This window comes from Tachypleus tridentatus, chromosome 7 (genome assembly GCF_004210375.1).
Source record: "Tachypleus tridentatus isolate NWPU-2018 chromosome 7, ASM421037v1, whole genome shotgun sequence".
Lineage (NCBI taxonomy): Eukaryota > Metazoa > Arthropoda > Merostomata > Xiphosura > Limulidae > Tachypleus > Tachypleus tridentatus.
The window spans coordinates 63410478-63432064 of record NC_134831.1 but is presented as its reverse complement, the minus strand read 5'-3'; the positions used below and the strand labels follow the sequence as shown (position 1 = coordinate 63432064).

The window sequence follows — 21587 nt, the reverse complement described above, 5'->3', positions numbered from 1 at the left end:
CACGAGTTGGCGGTGAGTGGTGATGACTAGCTGCCTTTCCTTCTAGTCTTTCACTGCTAAATCAGGAACGGCTAGCGCAAATAACCCTCGTGTAGTTTTGCGCGAAATTCAACCCAAACTCCTCAATAACATTTTACACGATACTCGCTATAAACTTGATCTTTTCTGGACAAAATCTGACATAACTTTTCTTAGCGATAATTTGTATTTTATTCTAAACTTTAAAAAATGCACGAGGTTCATTTTATGAATCTCTTTTTAAACTGAGTTTGCAGAAATTAGCCGGGCTACTGGTATCAAAACCTGCTGAACACATTTATTACTTTATATATCCATCAAAGCCAATCCTGCATGAGGTTAAAATTATTCACTGCATGTTAAGCAGTGGCTACTGTTGACTGTTCCTCTTTCTCATCCTGCCTGCTTATTACTTTATATACCCATCAAAGCCAATCCTGCATGAGGTTAAGATTATTCACTTCATGTTAAGCAGTGGCTACAGTTGACTGTTCCTCTTTTTCATCCTCCCTGCTTATTACTTTATATACCCATCAAAGCCAATCCTGCATGAGGTTAAGATTATTCACTTCATATCAAGCAGTGGCTACAGTTGACTGTTCCTCTTTCTCATCCTCCCTGCTTATTACTTTATATACCCATCAAAGCCAATCCTGCATGAGGTTAAGATTAATCACTGCATGTTAAGCAGTGGCTACAGTTGACTGTTCCTCTTTCTCATCCTCCCTGCTTATTACAGTAATAAGATTATTCACTTCATGTTAAGCAGTGGCTACAGTTGACTATTCCTCTTTCTCATCCTCCCTGCTTATTACTTTATATACCCATCAAAGCCAATCCTGCATGAGGTTAAGATTATTCACTTCATATCAAGCAGTGGCTACAATTGACTGTTCCTCTTTCTCATCCTCCCTGCTTATTACTTTATATACCCATCAAAGCCAATCCTGCATGAGGTTAAGATTATTCACTTCATGTTAAGCAGTGGCTACAATTGACTGTTCCTCTTACTCATCCTCCCTGCTTATTACTTTATATACCCATCAAAGCCAATCTTGCATGAGGTTAAGATTATTCACTTCATGTTAAGCAGTGGCTACTGTTGACTGTTTCTTTTTCTCATCCTCCCTGCTTATTACTTTATATACCCATCAAAGCTAATCCTGCATGAGGTTAAGATTATTCACTTCATGTTAAGCAGTGGCTACTGTTGACTGTTCCTCTTTCTCATCCTCCCTGCTCAGCAGTTTTTAAACTACGGATAATCAACTGTGCCTAAACATGTTGGTTCTCTGGTCTGGTTACTTATCTCGTGTAGTTAAGGTTGAGATTGTTAAATATTTGAAGATGAAATAAATCAGGTTAAGAATCAATTTCATACAGTTCTTTTAAAACTCATAAAATTCTGTTTGCACTTTATCTTTAACTTAAAAATAACAAACCTGTATTCGTCGAAGTTTCTCCAGCGCTGTTTTATGTTGTTTGATTTTGTAATTTTATGTTGGTTTTTTTTGCACATGGGGTTATTTGCGCTTTGTCCACTGAGTTAAATCGAACCCTGGATTTTTACTTGTAAATCTGTGAATTTACCGATGAACCACAGTGGGCTCTACGGTTTGAAAAATAAAACTTTTACTGGCATACTGAACACCTTTAGTGACCTAGAATTTGATACGTAAACAAAATATGTTGTAAAATCATATTTACCATAATCATTACAGTATTAAAAAATGATATACTAACCATTTTAAATACAGTTCTCGGCCGGTAGTTAGGGAGCTTTACTCCCAATCTGAGGGTTGCGGGATCGAATCCCTGTCACAGCAAACATTCTCGCGTTTTCAGCCTTGGGGACATTATAATGTGACAGTCAACCCCACCATTCGTTGTAAAAGAGTAGTCCAAGAGTTGGCTTTTACTGCTAAGTTAGGGACGGCAAACGCAGATAACCCTTGTGTAGCTTTGCGCGAAATTCAAACCAATACAGTGCAATAGTAATTCTTTTTTTAAAGTTTCGTCGTCAATGTAACTGTTTGTATCGTTAGAATATGGACCACTCTAGGACTATATAATATATGAATATGTTACTTACCTTAACACACACTAACCATTCCCGTATCTGTATATGAAATGTAAAATATAATCATATTAAATAGTAGGCAATACGTTTAACTCTTTGGAAGTGGAAATGGAAAAGGCGTAGCTGACGTAAAAACAAAGTAGGTTTGTTTGTTTTTGTAGTAGTTGAGTACGAATCTACACAATGGGCTGTCTGTGCTGTGCCCACCACGAGTGTATCAAAATCCGCGGACTTTCCGCTGAGCCACTGGAGAGGGAGAGAGGCAATAGAGTAGGTGATGTAGGTGATTATATTTCTACTGACTACTAGTAAGGATATTTGATTTTCTTTAGCCCTACAACTATAGAAGGTTGTGATTTTTGGAGAGGAGATTTTATTTCTCTCTGTTTTCTAAAACGTAGTATAGATAGTTCTGAACCTAGTAAATTTAGTTTTGATTTGTAGTCTTCGAGTCATTTAGGTGTTTGTTCTAAATAATGTTGGGTAAGATGCTTATTACCAAACACACATACATTAACATTTGGGATGAAAATTCCTTGTAGGTGTATGGTTACTTCTGATCGTCGTAATTAATATTACATAACAAAAACCTGTTCATTAGAACACGACACACAAATCTTTGGACATCATTCTGTCATCACAAACGAGTTTGTAAGATAAAACATTGTACATTATATCGTTCTTTAGAAGTGAATGCTATTCACTTTCGACATCGTAATATTCATCTTCAATCAGACCATCAGGGTATTCAAGATAAGAGTCATTTCAGTACGTTAAAGTGAGAAAATTCAGGAGTTAAAATGACATCGTTGTTTTTTGCGAACATATAAAGAGAGACCTTTGATACTTTGCTGACAATTTCTAGTACAATATATTTTTGATATTAATTACTTATTTTTATACCATTCATTAATGAGGGGGTAGTGTAACATATATTTTGTTTGCTACAACACTCACTGTTATTAACTGCTGTATTAATAGTTTGTTTTTATTTATTTTCGAATTTCACGCAACGCTACACGAGAACTATCTGCGCTAGCCGTTCCTAATTTAGCAGCATAATACTAGAGGGAAGGCAAATAGTCATCACCACCCACCGCCAACTCTTGAACTACCATTTTAAGAACGAATAGTAGGATTGACCGTCACATTATAACGCATCCACGCCTGAAAGGAAGAGCATTTTTGGTGTGATGGGGATTCGAACCCGCAACCCTCGGATTACGAGTCGAGGGCCTTAACCACCTGGCCATGTCGTGCCTATTGATAGTTTTTTGTAATTTTTGGGTGTGACTCACGGATAATAAGGAACCCTTTAACCCAAAATTGTTGAACACACAAGCAACTTGAGTCATAAAATGTTTAGAAAAATGTCTTTCAAAATCTGATGGAAGGGCCATCGCTAATCCCATGATAACGTACAAAATTAATAAAACGTTTAACGTTATATTATTTACTACTTTTGGTGTCATTCTGTACTGTAACACCTTTTCCGTTTTTGTAAAAGGTTCCTACAAATCTCATTTACAACGCTAAAATTAGGGGTTCGATTCCCCTCGGTGGGCTCAGCAGATTACCCGATGTGGCTTTGCTACACGAAAACACACACATGCACTATAATTTATTCTTTGAATTCATGTAGACGTGTGTTTGGAGGTTTCTATTACTATTCAAAGATCTACAGTAGTGACGTGGGTGCAGTCATTACACTTTTGTTAAGATTGATATTGGTGTGTTTTATAATATAATGTAATTCAGTGTAGGAGTTCTTCTCTGCACTTGAGTGTCTGTATATTGTATAAAGAAACTTACACGAAAACCCTACCCCTAGTCTTCACCACTAAGCTACTTCAATACTTACTTCATAATGATACTTAGCTTAACGATGATAAGATAGTGAGTGGAAGAAGGCTTTTGAAAATGAAGATTTGGCTAGCCTATTAAAAAACAAATAGAAGCTCAACAGGTACATATTTCATATTGTTACTATTAATATCGGAGGCCTGACTTCTCCCACTTGACAAAAGTGTATTTCGCGGTTAAACCACCATCCTATAAGTGCCCAAGTTTAGATGCGTTTAGAAGGGTATTCCGAAATTGCTACCCATCATCCAATCATTTTAAACTATTTCTGATTCATGTTAATTACACTTGCTGGGCATGGTTAACATAATTATTCTCAAGGCCAAGTCATGTTTTGACAAGCAATGCGCTTGTTTACTTAAGTGTTCATATACATTTGGTTCCAGTGCCAAACTTTACACATGGCTACATTTACCCGCTCTGCTGTTCTACTCATCGTTATATCTTCTGTCTCTTTGATAGTTGGAACTAACCTGAAGGGTTAACATCGAGTAGCGTTCACTTGCTTATGATATGTTTCCTTCCTTTTCATTCACAAGGTGGTGTAAGTTAACGCCAAACGAATTTTCCCTTGCTTGTCCCACCCCCCAGTGCTACAGTGGAATGTCTGCGGACTTACAACTCCAGAAAGCGGGTTTATCTGCGATGGGCAAAACACAGATAGCCCATTGTGTAGCTATGTACTTAAATTACAAGTAAAACCTCTCTTGCTTGTAAAACATTACATGGATTTGTTTTAATGTTTACGTATCATGCACACGATCTTGTGGTTTCAATTTATTATTTCCAGTAATAATAATAATTATAACAAACTATTAAGAAACATTGGCACAGCTGTATGTCTGAGGACTTACAACGCTAGAAACCGAGTTTCGATACCCGTGGTGGGCAAAGCAAAGCTAGCCCAATGTTTAGCTCGGTGCTTATTTTCAAACAAACGAACCATTCTGTCGTTGTTTCAATACTAATCACTAACTTAATTCGTATTCCATAATACCATTTTTAAGTTATGAATATATAAAAGACAAGTCACGTATCTTCTTCACATAATTCTTTAATATTCGTGGAAGTTTATGAATGAACTAATATAATTCTGTCATCTTATAGATGTACCGTTTTTGTTTTTTTACCATTTACGTATTTTTGTTTTAAGTGTAATGTTTTATGAAGCAATGTCATTTTATAATTTATTTTATCTTAGCTGAAAACATCGGAAGATATTTTATATAAATATATGTGTACTAGATAGAGAGAAGCAATGATATAAAACCCCAAAAGCACAGAGGCTACAGCAGACGATATTGTTCAAAAAATAGGCTCGCATGTACGTTACTGTTAGTGGTGATGGCCTTTACAGTCTCTCCTAAGTTACCGAATCACGTTAAAATTTCCGAAAATAGAGTGTATCGCAACCTGGTTATTTAGACTCGGCACATAACTGAGTCATACAGAAGGTTAATAGCATATGTGTAAGAACGATATTCTTGGTACCATGATGTTCTTAAAACTGCTTCCTTCGTCATCGATCGTGCTCATAATTAGTGTTATAGATCAGCATTGCGGTTCTCACTTTCATATGCTTCTTGACAAATGTTTCACACACTTTCATGTAAATCACTGGAGCTGCACTGAGAAGCATTGACAGGTATGTGATCGAATGGTTTTACTTAATACTAGGGCCCGGCATGGCCAGATGGGTTAAAGCGTTCGACTCGTAATCTGGGAGTCGCGTGTTCGAATACCCGTCGCACCAAACATGCTCGCCCTTTCGGCCGTGGAGGCATTATAATGTGACGGTCAATCCCACATTTCGTTGGTAAAAGAGTAGCCCAAGAGTTGGCGATGGGTGGTGATGACTAGCTAGCTGCCTTCCCTCTAGTCTTACACTGCTAAATTAGGGACGGCTAGCACAGATAGCCCTCGAGTAGCTTTGTGCGAAATTCCCAAACAAAAGAGACCAAACTGTGCCAAAGACCTTCGGCCCGCAGTATATAACATATATTGTTATATATATGTATGTCAGATTCTGGTGGTTCTGACTTGAGGTATGATCTATTCACACGTCCGAAGTCACAATGTTTCCGAGAATATAGTTCAAACTGCTAGTTTCTAAGTTAACAATAAGCTCGCAAAGAAATAATTTATAAAATTTCACCTTAAAATAGAAAGTACATTTTTTCAGTAATGAACTATCTTGAGCAGTTTTGTTGTGTGTGTGTGAATAGCATAAACAAATTATGAAAATCAATTATAATTTTGGAAGTTGGATCTGTAATTAGTTCCTTTTTAGTTTTAAACAGTCTAATTTAGACTGATAGACCTCGTGCAGATTTGCGCGAAATTCAAAAACAAACAAACTTAATACCAGTTTCTTTGGCCATCTTTTTTCCTGAAACTAACTATTGATTTCAAAATGTCTTTGGAAGCTTGTGAGCCTTAGCCTTTTTCAAATCTTTATTTACTATCTAATCAACAAAATCAGGAGATCTGTTCACTTTCACCGCAGAGGATTTTATTTGGGTTGGAGGGTGCTCTTTCGTAATAGCTATCTTATCTTTCCATACGAGAGCATTCCTCTGTATTGTCTCGTATACGGCTTTACGTATGGCCAAGCGAGTTTTTCCGATTCGACAGATAACGTAAAAGGCTATCTTTTTTTCGAAATGTAATAATCTCGCTGCTTAAATACATCTCTTCAGAAAGGCCTTTTGGTTGTTGTTATTTATTCTTCTCATAAATGAACACCTGGAAGCAATTCTTTGTCGAGACATCGAGAACTGAATATTAACTAAATATATAGATACCGAACATGTCATCCAGGGTATCACGTATACTAGCATTTGAGCTACATTATTCTGCATCGGCCTATAGAAATCGTTCCAAAAATAGTGTGGTTACTTCAATCAATGAAGTAAGTTCCAAACATTTTCCATTTACTCCCTCTATTTTTTAATATAAATTCAAACATAGTCTCTGTGTGCGTGTGTATATATACGGGAAAACTTTAAATGTATACCTTGTAGAAGGTAATTTAAGATAATGTTTTTTCTTCGTTTCAAAAGAAAGACAGCGGGTACATTCAATAAAATACACTATTTTCTGACCTACGATAAATAATTTCCTTATTTGTTTTTGTTGCCCGGTATGGCCAGGTGGTTAAGGCACTCGACTCGTAATCCAAGGGTCGCGGGTTCGAATCCCCGTCGCACCAAACATGCTCGCCCTTTCAGCCGTGGGGCATTACAATGTGACGGTCAATCCCACTATTCGTTGGTAAAATATTAGCTCAAGAGTTGGCAATGACTATTTGCCTTCCCTCTAGTCTTACACTGCTAAATTAGGGACATTAGCGCAGATAGCCCTCATGTAGATTTTGGCGAAATTAAAAAAACAAAAAAACTTGAGATTGTTTTAGCGCAAAGCTACGCAATGGGTTTTCAGTGCTCTGTCCATCATGGATAACTGGACATCGATTTTTAGCGTTATACGTCTATGAGCTGAGCGCTGACCCACCCGTGGACTAAATAATTCAGTATATATTCATGTGTGTTTTGTGATGTAAAAAATACTGCGTTTGAAATTGTTTTATAACTGTAATCTCACGTATAAATGTGGTAATAATTGAAGTACTTTGAGTTACTTGTGTATCTGTATTCTGTATAATTATGCAATATCGCGGAATATTAGAATCATACGTTTGTTTTGACTTGTTTATACAATGTAATGTCTTATCACGGAACACTGACGTCATCACTGTGATGTATGTTGTTTAAAAATGTTTTTATATAATTTTTCTGGTAATTTTTTTTTTACTACACCATTTTTCACCCTCACAACTAGCCATTTTATGTTGTTCAACCTTTACCGTTAATGAATATATTAAAAGATAACTAGGACTAATGTTGACACTCACTTTTCGTCACATTAAATCATTTATACGAGCCTTCACCTTTATCGAATACATTAAAAAATAACTAGGACTAATGTTGAAACCTGCGGTTCAGCACATTAAAACATCAATATTAGACGCACTTAGCAAAAACTCGCCGTATAAAAAGGCCACATCGTGCAACGTTAGCCCTCAAGGATGTGGGAAGTAGGCTTAAAGTACGGGGGCGCTGCGCATGCTTGATCCGAATTGCATATACACAGGGTTTGAGTATGTTATTGATTGGCTTATGATGATTTGTACTTGAGTTATTCGACCTGTAGACAAAGGGAAGCGAGAGAGAAGAAGATGTGCAGATATTGTTAACGAAACAAGATTTTGGTATTTACGAAGCTGTTGAAGGCAAACATGGCTTTGTTGGAGGTTCCAGTATCTGAATGGAGCTTTTTAAATGTAAATACTGAGTTCCAATGACATAAACTTCGAATTTTTCTATGGTTTTTAGACCCTCCCCCGACTACGAAAATGATCCTAGCGTCAATGCAAATCATATTTGTAAGGTTTGTTGTCTGTTTCCTTACCAACTTTATATAGAAATATTATAATTTCAACTCCTTTTTTTTTAGTAATCTACACAATAACGTAAGATTAACCCAGCCAAAGCAGTTGAAAACATTTCGTAATATCCATTGCGTGAGATACGTTCGTATGTCAATATAGTACATTGGATTTTGTTTGCTTCGTATCACGAATTATGTATAAGGGAAACTACATAGCCACGAGGCGAAACATTTCTTAATCGACAAATCTATAGCTTCCATAGACTAACGTTTTATATTGTCTAGGAAAGAAAAATGTTTCCTTTAATATAAACAAACTTCATTTTGTTCGCATAATAAATGCAATAGTATTACCACCTACCTACTTCCTTACCAATTTATAATATTCTATTTCCTCTCTATATCATAATAAACAGCAATTTTGAAACTGTGGTTTATTACATTCACGAGGAAAAGGTGGTTGTGCTGGAGAGTAATACAATGAATGTATCATGGTAACTTGTTCTTTATCGTGGAAAATCAGGTGGTATGATTTGTTTTACTTTTAAATTAACATTGTCTCTGCTTATATAGTCTTAAGTACGAACATTTGTTTAATCGTCTTACAAGTTTAGTGTACTGGTACGAAACATTTAACAAAATATGTGCGGCAGGTGCATTTATTATATTACTGATAAACTCTTTTATACTCTCTTTCTCGTTTCTTCTTCTGAAGACAGAACTGTGTTCAGATACACATATTAAAAGTGATTTAATCTGTACGATAAATGATTTATTATCTTATGGATAAAGTTCTGTATTTCTCTTCTTGTTTGGGACACAACTGTATTAAGAAATACATAATGAAAGTGACTTCTCTATTTTTCCTTTTATCACACCAGTTCATCTTGATTTGTTTTATTGTATTTCGTCTTTTGTTCCCACTATTTTCCATCTCCCATTATTCGTTTCACTGTATTTCTTTCTACCTCTTCTACTGTTTCATATTCTCTTCCTCTCTTTCCTAAGAATCTTTCCCGCACTTTCTAACTCCTCCCACTGTTTATACTTTTTATGGTAGTGTCTCGAGCTGCGTCAGCGTTCTGTGAGGTGGGTGCAACAGTGAGAAAGTCGTGGAAAACCGCCAAGATCTGTAGTTATATTTATAAAGTTTGTAACGTCTACTAGTTTTATAGAGCTCAGTTACTTTTTAAATTGAACAGTTTGCGTTTAGTCAAAAAGTTAGTAAAATTTTTAATACGAAAAGAAAATTTAAACTAATTAAATTGTTTTGCAAGAAGAAAAATATTTTAATTATCTAAGATTTATCTAGATATATGTTATTTATAAACGATTGAGAAAAGTTTTTGTAGTGACATATCTTCGCGATCAGTGACGTTTGTCCTCAACACTGAAGTTTGGCTTCGGCTTTTTGTATGAATTATCTTCTGAACAGCATCGTGCATACTAATTTATTGAGTTATTTAACAATTATTTAAACTCTTAACTGTTAAAAGGCATGCCCGTCCCTTGTGTTCTGCCTGCAATGCCTTCTGGCCCGTCTTTCAAAGCAAAGCCTTGCAGCAACGCTGGTAAGTCGTACAGTGTATATACATACCTCTGGTTAGTAACTAGATTGTCACCTCCCAAAATTTCAAAAATTATGTAAGATAATAAATCACGTATTGTGATATGCATTACTATAGTTACAGTAATTGTTGTTTAATTTCATGTTGTAACGATGAGTGTGAAGAAAGTGTGGAAGTGTAAACGGCCCAATTAACGATGTATTCATGCACTTTGAAATATCTTAGAAACATATCTGATAATTGTAGGTTCATTTGCATTCATTAACATTTCATGAGGTCACGTGCACTTCATCTTCTCTTTTTTAACAAATGGGATGCAAGAAATATACTCAAGTGTAATATTTTAAGCCTTAATTTCTATAATCGTGTCACTTGTGTTAAGTGTGTATGTGTTTTGCTTATAGCAAAGCCATATCGGGCTATCTGCTGTGTTCACAGAGGAGAATCGAACCCTTGATTTTAGCGTGGTAAATACGGAGACTTACCACTGTCCCATCGGAGGACCACTTGTATTAAGATATGCATTAAATGTAGCATTAATTTTAACTGTCATTGTATTATGATATGCAAAATAACCTGATCATTTGATAAACCATATAGAGTTAAACTTGCTGTTTCTTCTGGTATACGACCGTTTCAAATAGTTTGATGAGAACAGATCCTCGAGGAAAATATTAATTCATTTAATAGTGGATTTTGTCATGCTTTAGAACGATTACATAGTAATACATTGATTATTAGGTTTAAAATATCAAATCTGAAATGTTTAAATAAAAGTAGCAAACATCAGTTATTAAAACTTTCAATAGATTAACAGTAGTTCTCAAACTGTTTGCACAATTGTTGAATTTTTTTGGGTGGTGTTGGTAGACTGTGTAAACGTGATAACAATATAATTTAACAAAACAGAATAAGCGCACAAAAATAACTATAATATTAATATTAACTTTTCTACCTTTGAATTCGATGGACACGTCTGTTTTTGTGGGAAAGGTTTTGTAATGTTTGTTAGCCCTGGCCTCAATTCAGGTTCAGCATTTATCCATATTCTGTGCTTGGAGCCCAAATGATGAAAATCCCATTTTGCTCGGATACGTAGTAGCAACTGGTATCAAGAAGCAAACAGCTTTGTCTACAAGTTCTGGGTACTCTCCAGTTCTCTAAATTAAAAACTCTAATAGTGGATTTTTTTCTCCAAATTCTAACCTTGATTTTTCGACAAAAGAAATCTCCAAAAAGCTTTTTTTTTTTTTTTTTTGACCAGCGTACAGGTCATTGTTTTACGATCTCGAACACTTCCATGTAAAAACTACGTTTTCCTACTTTAATTCGAAAGCCATATAACGTAGCGTTAGACTTTCTTTTTCACATGCTTTATATTGAGTCTTTTTGTTTACAATCCTAAAACCAGGGGTTCAGTTCCCCTCGGTGTGCTCAGCAGATAGCCTGATGTGACTTTGCTATAAGAAAAAACACGTACACTTTCTATTTATGCAGCTGAATGTTTAAGGTCTTAAATTTTGAGTTTACTATGTATCTACAAATTCTTTCCATAATTATAAAACCTTTCTGTGGACTATCTGAAGGTATCTGTCAGATAACTAGTCTTTGGATTACAGTTTGAGAACCTCTGGATTAAATGATTTAGAAAACAGAAATTAATACTAGGATTGAAGTTCTTATAGTCAGCCCATTTGACTTAATCAAAGATATAGACTTTCTTATTCACATTTATAATGTTCTTTCCATGGGTTCTAAGCGATCAGTTTTTAGCACTTGATGTTTTAACAATGTTAAATTAAGACGAAACTGTTGCAATTACAGCATAAGTTAGGTGATATTTTTCAAGACATAGATCGTTTTGGCTACAACAAAATATTTTTTTTAAACTTATAAGACGGAACAACATGTATGAGGACTACATATTGACATTTTTCGGGATTTTGTGGGGAGTGTGACATTACCGAAACATTTTTGTGTTTGGGATAGCTGTGTAACAGTCCTTTCCAGTACTAAATATTCATACAGTCAGATCATAACGTGTGCTCAGATGGGGACTTAGAATTTATTGTACTTAAAAGTACTGGAAAACAAAGGCATACGGATCGTCTAGGGTCCAGGGACCATTCAAAACAAGCTCTGCAAAACTCGCACCAGAGCCAACGTGCTATAACGAAAATGTTCTAACACAAAGTTCAGTAGCTAAAAGCCGTCCCAGGCAACTGCACTCAGTATAACCAAAAAGGATCTCCATCTGAATAAACAACAAGTCACATGTACATAAGTTACTTCCATGACGTACATGTTCAACCGTGCCATATCTCAAGCAGTTGGAGAATGGAACTAGTATTTATGTTATCTCACATGAAGGCGTATGCTGGTCAAATCGGACTATTGAAACAGGTGCTGTGAAATCGTCCTCTTCTTACGTAATAGATTAAATGTGAAGGCGTGCAGAGAACAATGGTGTGCTTTTCACATGAGAATCTTATGACGAAGCCATTTATAAAGAAAACTACAATATAACTGTCAGGACGCACGGCCATCAGATACAGAATATGACCTGACGTGGCGACGTAATTTGTTTGTAGTTAAGCACAAATATATACAATGGGCTATCTATGTTCTGTCTACCACGGGTATCGAAACCCGATTTCTAGTTTTTTTAAGTCCGCAGACATACGTTGTGCCCCTGCGTAGGGGGGGGTGGCGACATGAACTGTTACGAAGTGGTGAGACTTAAAAATCATTTCAATATCACGCACTTCACCGTTGTATTGTCTGTAGGTGTATGCATTCTTTGTTTAAAACTAAAAAGGAACTAATTACAGATCCAACTTCCAAAATTATAATTGATTTTCATAATTTGTTTATGCTATTCACACACACACAACAAAACTGCTCAAGATAGTTCATTACTGAAAAAATGTACTTTCTATTTTAAGGTGAAATTTTTATAAATTATTTCTTTGCGAGCTTATTGGTAACTTAGAAACTAGCAGTTTGAACTATATTCTCGGAAACATTGTGACTTCGGACGTGTGAATAGATCATACCTCAAGTCAGAACCATCAGAATCTGACATACATATATATAACAGTATATGTTATATACTGCGGGCCGAAGGTCTTTGGCACAGTTTGGTCTCTGTTGTTTGTTTGTTTGTTTGAGAATTTCGCACAAAGCTACTCGAGGGCTATCTGTGCTAGCCGTCCCTAATTTAGCAGTGTAAGACCAGAGGGAAGGCAGCTAGTCATCACCACCCACCGCCAACTCTTGGGCTCCTCTTTTACCAACGAATAGTGGGATTGACCTTCACATTATACACCCCTACGGCTGGGAGGGCGAGCATGTTTAGCGCGACGCGGGCGCGAACCCGCGACCCTCGGATTACGAGTCGCACGCCTCACGCCCTAGGCCATTCCTGGTCCGGGTTTGGTCTCAGAGGAAACTATATAATAGCCCATAATAATGGACTACATTCAAGTAACATTCTTCAACTTTATAAAATATGTAATTAAAAAAAAATTCCGAACAATGATAAACCAAATTTTAGAAAGCAATGAAAATTGTTTTTTATATTATTAATAATTGTTACACGGGAGGTTTAAGTGGTAAATGATAGAAGAAACCGCTACAGTTAGTTAAGCACGAGATAAAGTATGAATTATGATTTAACCTAACAGAACTTCAAGAATTTAAACTCGTTTTTTAAATGCACATCCTGTTTTAACAATTTATTTAGCTGTATTAACGTATTTACATTATAAGCTCTAAAGGATAAGCAGGAGATCTTGTTCCATTACTAATGTTGCGCCTGCGCTCTTCGTTCCCGGTGATGAGCGGATATCAGGTAGTTACAGCTATTTAACCGAAGCGACAGAAGCTAATTTTATCCTCATGGTAATAATTGCACATAGTACTTAAAGTGTAGGCGACATCTAAGCACTGCGTACGAAGTTTAATAATAACACCCAATAGTTACGAGTAACTATTATTCTTGTGCATGATTAAGCATAACGTTTTTCTGTTTAAATCTTAATCATAGACGATCTTCGCATAGTTTCAGTGTAGTGTACAGATGACAGTTACGTCACTCTGAACATATTATAGGTTAAGTGCAGGTTTGTTTATGAAGGTCTTCTGTTAACGCCAACTAATAAATTTGTATTTAAAAAGTCACCCACACCGTAAGAAGTTTTTAAACATAAATTTATATACATTTAAATAAAAATATTTATTTTTCACTTGTTTATCTTATTCATGTTGAAAGCAAAAATCATAAATATGCAACTTTTGACTTTAATCAGTAATGACGAGAAAACCCATTTGTATAGAAAAATATATATGTAAAAACGGCTGGTTTGGGTTGAGAAAATTTTTTATGCAGAGGAGCGAACAACGTTTCGACCTCCTTCTGTCATCGTCAGTTTCACAAAGAAAGTGGTTTTAATTGTTTAATTGTTTTTGAAATTTTCACAACGCTACTTGAGTGCTATCTGTGCTAGCCGTCCCTAATTTAGCAGTGTAAGACTAGAGGGAAGGCAGCTAGTCATCACCACCCACCGCCAACTCTTGAGCTACTCTTTTACCAACGAATAGTGGGATTGACCGTCACATTATAACGCCCCCACGGCTGAAAGGGCGAGCATGTTTGGCGCGATGGGGATGCGAACCCGCGACCCTCAGATTACGAGTCGCACGCCTTAACACGCTTGGCCATACCGGGTCATAACACAAAGAAAGAAAGAGGTAACCAAACCAGCCGTTTTTACATATATAACTTTTGACCTTGTTTACATAAAATCAGTGGCTATTGCGCATTTGTGACATGGGAACTTTAATTACAATCGTATACGAAACATCGATTTTTGTGTAGTTGTTTCATATACAAGTTAACATTCGCATTGCTAAGCAAATTTATGTATACTTTGATTAGTCTACAGTTCGAAACTTAATTAATTGCACAATTATCACCACTGTCGTAATGCTCAATCACGTGTTAAACTTTATTATCTGTCAACGAATACAGGATTTTAGGTCTAATAAGAATATCTCATACTGCAGGTGAGTCGAGTTTAGTTATTTGTTTTTTTGGAATCAAACTCAAAATTACACCATGTCCACCATGAGTATGAAAACCCTGTTTTTAGCGGTGTGATTCTGCAGACATGCCGCTGTGCCACTGGAGGGCGTCGGGTTTAATGATCGTGGAAGGGGTTTATATAACGTTTATTGAATGATAAATAACTGTAATAATGTTTTTGTTGATATTATAATTTTATTGGGAAAAAATGGAGCACACCTGTCACGAAAGCTGCAACATTACATTGTTATAAATAATATAACAACTTATGACAAATATTGATAAAATGTCTTTGTAATTTCTACTTTCATGGAAAGTATGGACGCCTGGACAGCCAACGCCGTGTGTTACCACGGGAACAGTAAGTCAAGCGATAAGATATCAAGATGAGAAGTCTGAGCTTATGGATGTGTCTCCTGTGTGGCAGCCGTTTGGAGGGGGGCCAGATGAAAAACCGCAGTTTAAGAGCGTAAAAATGCCCACAGTTGAAATGAAGACAGAAAATGTTAAAAACCAAGTGAGTTTTATGTGCACAATTATTTTTTCCTGTTTCAGTGGCATGGGGTGCTTATCCGCGTATTATTTATTTTTTTTGAATAAATTTTTGTATTTCTCCACCCAAGATGGTTTTTAAAATATGTTTTTCTTTCACGTTGAACAAAGTTTCATGTTTCAATGCATAATCTGCAAACATATTTTAAAAAAAATAAATACTGATGTAAACACATATCTTCGTTTTTTTTAATATTAAACAGTAACATAAATTTAACGAAACTGAAATTTTGTTTGTTTTGAATTTCGCACAAAGTTACACGAGGGTTATCTGCGCTATCCGTTCCTAATTTAGCAGGGAAGACAACTAGTCATCACCACCCGCTGCCAAATCATTGGCTATTCTCTTAGTAATGAATAGTGGGATTGATCGAACTTTATAACGCCCCACGGCCGAAAGAGCAAGCATGTTTGGTGTGACGGGGATTGGAACCCGTGATCCTCGGATTACGAGTCGAGTGCCTTAACGACGTGGTCATGCCAGGCCAAGAAATTTTATTAGTAATAGTCTTTTGTTTAGGCACCAACTTTAACACAACTACTAGTAATTGAAATTTTAGCATGATTCCATATCAGAAACAGGAGCTGATTACAAGTGTGATAAAGTAATGACACTGAGTATTCTATCTCAAATTGTTTTGCTTATTGACACCCAAGAGTAAGTAGGAAGAAAAATTAGGTTTTTGTCTGTAACTTGTATAAATATTTTAGTTACATTTAATGTTATATTTATTATATACAGATAATTTTTATTTTGAATTTTTATAAAACTGTAAGTCTGAAGCATTGCATTTACTAGTGGTGCACTATAAAATTTCATATGCACTTTTTAAATATAAATTTGTCAAACAGCATTTAATTCTTTTTATATCATGAACAGATACCTCAGAATGAGTCATCCTCTAGTTATAACGGCTATTATGCACAGAAAAATTTGGAAACACCATCAAATCCACCATCATTATCAGTATCCAGTGTTTCTTCCAATATTTCACTGCAGGAGGATTCAATAAGAAACGTACAATTACAATCTCAGGAGCCAAATCTTCAACAAACTTCATGTTCAGCTTCAGAACAACAACCTACAGAACACTCAACCCTCATTTCAGAAGGAAGCAAAGGTTCTAGATTACCTCCATCTGAAAACCCTACTATCACACTTCTAAAAAAAGCTCGAGGTTTGTTAGTTCTGTCCATTGTTGCATTTCTTTGCTTTATTAAGTCAGAAACTGAGTGATGCTCCAGGTACAGAGAAAACAGTATTATCTTTTTTCCTGATATTACAAAGAAAAAATGTTATTGTCATAATTCATGCATTGATAATTATTTGTATTTTTGTACTAGGAACATTGATTTGAACATTTAAAGCTGGAATATTTTCACTTTTGTATTTTTACTACAACGTACAGAGCAGGTTGAAAACTTCAGTTACAGCATTTGTATAGCTTATCAAGCTGTAATATTTACTAAGTATAGTTTTTTTTATAGTTATACATTATTACTCATTCACTGCAGCTATACAATATCATTTGAAACATGAACATTGATCTTAAACACATATAAAGATAATGCTATTATTGTGGACATGTATTGATGTGTAGTCAGGAAGCAAATAATTATTTTTATTGTAATTATTAAATGACATATGACATAAAGAGAGAAGTTTAGGGTTATTCCATGTCAAATCATCCAGGGGGCTGCAGGTGACCCCCACAGAATGCCTTGAAAAAATTCACATGTGCTCATCTACCCATATAATGAACAATTGCCAAAGTTTAGATCAATATCTATAATAGTTTCTGATTTACAGCCCTGTAAAATTTAATTAATTGTTTTTTATTTTTGGCAAATTCATTTTTGGACAACTTTGGCTGCTTAAAGCTGTTAGAGTAATGGTGGTAGAAGGCTGACATTTGCTACACTGACTGAATTAATCTCACAGAATTCGAAACTGGTCTCAAACCAAGTTTATCTCTCTGAGAATTTGCATAGTGAGGCTGTAAAATCACCTGAAAACCCAAAATCATAAGAAAACATTGGTTTATGTAATAAGCCATAGCTCTAAGACTTAATATGATACAAAGCTGAATTTTTTTGTCAAATTTTCTATAATATATCAGTTGATAAATCAGCAAATGTTGTAATTAAAAGTCTGTTAGATCTCCTATAAAACAATGTAGCTGCATGCAACATTTTATGATTTAGCTAAAAATAGCCCTACTTCAGGCCACAGTTTGGATGTCAAACTTTTAATATTTTCACCAGGTTATTTCATTCTTATAGAAGTTTATAACAGAAGTTATTTTTTTATTTTTATTTTGCTGTAATATGCCACTCAGAAAAACAAATTATATTTGGGAAAGTTCTGTGATCACAGGAGACAATCTTAAGTGTTATGGTGTTCTTCACTTGGAAACAATATATCAGTTTATTTAAATGTATTATAATATATTACTGTGTTGCTTTTACAGCTTGTTTTGTACAAATTTTGAACTTTTTTTATGGACTTTTAAGGGTAAACAACAACAAAATCATGAATTATAAGTAGCAAGTAGGAAATAAATAATGTATATATTTCAGCTTTCAGAACTTTTAACATAAAGGTATATGTTTTTCTATATCCATGCTGTTTCAACCTTTAAAGTATGTGTGTGTTTTTATAGAAAAGGCACATTGGGCTATCTGCTTAATCCACTGAGGGGAAACCTTTAAAGGCTTATCTTTATACTACAACCCTGTGTAACTTTATCCAACTGGATATTCAGATTAAAAATTCATTTTAAAATGCTATTTCCAAACTTCCTGAAATTAATAAATTAAAATATGAAAAGAAAAAGAAAATATCGTACTGTCATATACTGTTACTTATATGCTCTTATGAAGTAGTAGCATTTCTCAGCAATGTTTGGTTGTTGTTTAATTCAAATATAAGTTATTGTTTATTTTTAATAACAGAAGGCCAGTTACCTAAAGGGGCACTGTACATAGATCCCAAAATACATTCTCAGGGTAAGTTGTTGTATTGTAGTGAATTATGATTACTTGCATTATTTAATTGCATATGCCATAAAACTTTAAAGTACAATTTTACTATTTAAGTTTTTAATATTGAATGATGTAATATCTGGATTAAGGATCAGAAAAACATTAAAGTAACATATTTAGTTATATGTTAGATAAGAATTTCACTACATTTAAGTTTGGAAAAAAAAATTGAATTTCCAATTTATTAAACATGTTATGTCCTTTAGTAGAAAAACTTCTTTATATTTAAAAAAATAATAAAATTATTTAAAAATCTGCTTTGATGAAACACTTTTTTATTATTTTATTAATATGCTCATTTATTTCCAAAATTATGAGATAAAAATAACAACTAAATATTTGAATGTACTAGAAACAAATATCACATTAGATGTACCAAGGAACAATCATCAAAATATTTCAGAATCTTAAAGGTTCTTTCTTAAAACCAACTTATATATGATTTTGCTCTCAAAAGTGAATTTGGCAAGTATAATATACATATTTGTTCATCACGTATGATGTCTTATATATTTAAGTTATATCGGAACTCCTGGAAGTATTGTGATACAAAGTTATGACTACTAAAGCAAAATTATGCTGTAACTTTTCCGAGATAGCCCTCTCCATTTTTCAGCACTGGACATTTACAGTATTTACAGTTTTAATTCTTTGTTTTGCCAATAAGCTTTTAGCTACATCACAGTAACTGTTATCAGGCTTAGGAGGTATTATTCAAAATTCCTTACTATCATAAGTTTGATAATCTCTACTACAATGTAACCAAAAGTTACTTAATAAAACCGTTTTTAAGTACATAAATATCCTATGTAACTTTTTCAATATGTATTAACTTGTGTTATGAATCTTAAACAACACACATTTAGTACCTGTCTGAGAGTCATTGATCCAACAAATATGAGTGAGGTAGTAAGAGAACATCTCAAACTTTTTTATACCACAAATAGAAAATATTTTATTCCTGCAAACATGTGGCCATGAAATAATGCTTTACCTTACTTAGCTTTATGATTTTATAAATTTTAAAACTGGAATCTTTACACTATCAGAACCTTTTCAGCTTTAATGTTTGTTTATGAATGTTGTAGAAAAATGTTAACTTTAGTTTACTCTGCAAACGTTGACATCTAAAGTTAAGTTTTTAAGTATATTTATTAACCTAATATATTTTCTTAAATTTCTCAAACTGTTTTTTAAAATAACTTGCTTTAGTTTGGTGTGTTTTGTAATTATTGTTGTTATTCTTAATGTCTGAAAAGTAAGTTGGAATTATTATAATGCAAAAAACTGGGGTTTGATAACCACAGTGAACAAATTGCAAATAGTGCATTGTGCATCTTTACACTGAACAACATGTAATTTATTGTTTTATGTTTAAATAAATGACTAAGAAATATGCAGATGTTTTTTCCTATTTATATAAATAAAGGAATGTATATATATATATATATATGTTTTTCTGTTTAAAGATACACAAAATAAATATGAACTGGTTGACCAGATTGGAACATTTGATGGAGACAACATCTCCAGAGACAAGTACAATTATATTAATACATCTCAGGACATTATATCTTCAGATGGCAGAACAGATTATGATAATTTTGGTTCACGAAGAAAAGGGGATCCTGTTCATTGTCACTCTGTAAGCATAACTAATATAGCATTGTTTTTTTTTTTTTTTTCATTACAAAGTTAAGATTCAAGATTGTCTCTCTAACATTAGTTATTCTTTATGAACTCAGTTTTTGTAGTTTTTACAGTAAAATTTTAATTTCTGTAATCCTTATCATTATCATTTTAATACAATTTTAAATTAATTCATTAGGTTTGCTGTGGAAATTTTTCAGTAGGAGACTACAACAGTACACACATAAGATGTTTTACTTTGTAAGATCAATTTTGAAATGCAGGTATTGTTAATTTAAACTGGTACATTTGACTTACAGCTGTTAGTATAAGTTTCTAGAAAGTCACAAGCTAAATTTCAACTTAATATACTTAAAGATACTAAAACTTCATCATATTGCTTAACTGTAATAACCAGAAATTCCTTTAAAAAATTAAGCATGAGTAGTCCATAGATGTCTTATTATATCAAGCAGATATGTTTCAGCAACTTAATTTATGGAACATTAATTTCTAAGTCTATGTTAAACTTTAATCTGTGCATAAGAACAGTGTCATACATGTAGTTTATTTTCTGTGTAACTTGGAACTGGAAAAATATCTTTATCTGTAGTTATTCTTGAAACACTTGAATATAACTGAATTATATGCTTTAGTATAACTCTGTTGTTAGTTTATGTTTAACTGAAGTGATGTTTTCATTCAGATTTGTTGCTATGTTTTTATTTTTAAATAAAAGAATTACAGAAAATCCAGTGGGACAGATTTGCAGTTTAAGTCCTTATGATGGACAAAGTATAGCTAGTCTACTGTGTAGCTTTGAGCTAAAAACAAAGGAATTTGTAATTACCTATAATTTGAAATTTCACCATTTTATATTTCTTCCATATTTTCTTAGTTATTTGGATTAATAAATAGTACATAAAAAGTTTGGAGAATGTTTGTTTCACAATTGTATGAAATAAATTTTATGTAGTAATTAAAATTAATATTGTGGTTTTGAAGTTAAGAATTTGAATTTTCAAGCCCACTACTTGTATAACTAAGTCTCATTGAGTGCTATAGTATAATATTTGTATCAGTCTATTATCTTGTATGTGTATACCTCAGATGGCTGGTATGGGTATTAACACTTTTACTGATAAGTGGAGAACAACATTTTGACCTTCCTAGGTCATCTTAACCAGAAGATTGTGTTAATACCCATACCAGCCATTCTGAGATACATTTTTATTTCACGTGGGTTTCTCGTCATCAAGTAATACGTGTGTTTCCAGTATCATCTTAGGAGATAGTT

The 21587-nt window shown here is 34.1% G+C and overlaps 1 protein-coding gene across 35 annotated transcripts in view; it reads left to right on the top strand.

The window, feature by feature from the left end:
• Positions 1 to 21587, top strand: part of LOC143255824 (uncharacterized) — a 201908-nt gene that overhangs the window by 111941 nt on the left and 68380 nt on the right. For 29 of the 35 annotated variants that reach the window (XR_013030880.1, XR_013030877.1, XR_013030874.1 and 26 more), the window contains 4 exons: positions 15382 to 15581; positions 16497 to 16794; positions 18572 to 18625; positions 20131 to 20306. Coding sequence is in view for 3 of the 35 variants with exons in the window: in XM_076512124.1 (XP_076368239.1) it covers positions 15382 to 15581; positions 16497 to 16794; positions 18572 to 18625; positions 20131 to 20306 (728 nt within the window). In the remaining 32 variants the exon portion in view is untranslated. Of the gene's footprint in view, positions 1 to 8179; positions 8304 to 9514; positions 9982 to 15381; positions 15582 to 16496; positions 16795 to 18571; positions 18626 to 20130; positions 20307 to 21587 lie in introns of those variants that run through there. The other 6 variants (XR_013030883.1, XR_013030885.1, XR_013030884.1 and 3 more) reach the window with 3 other exon arrangements.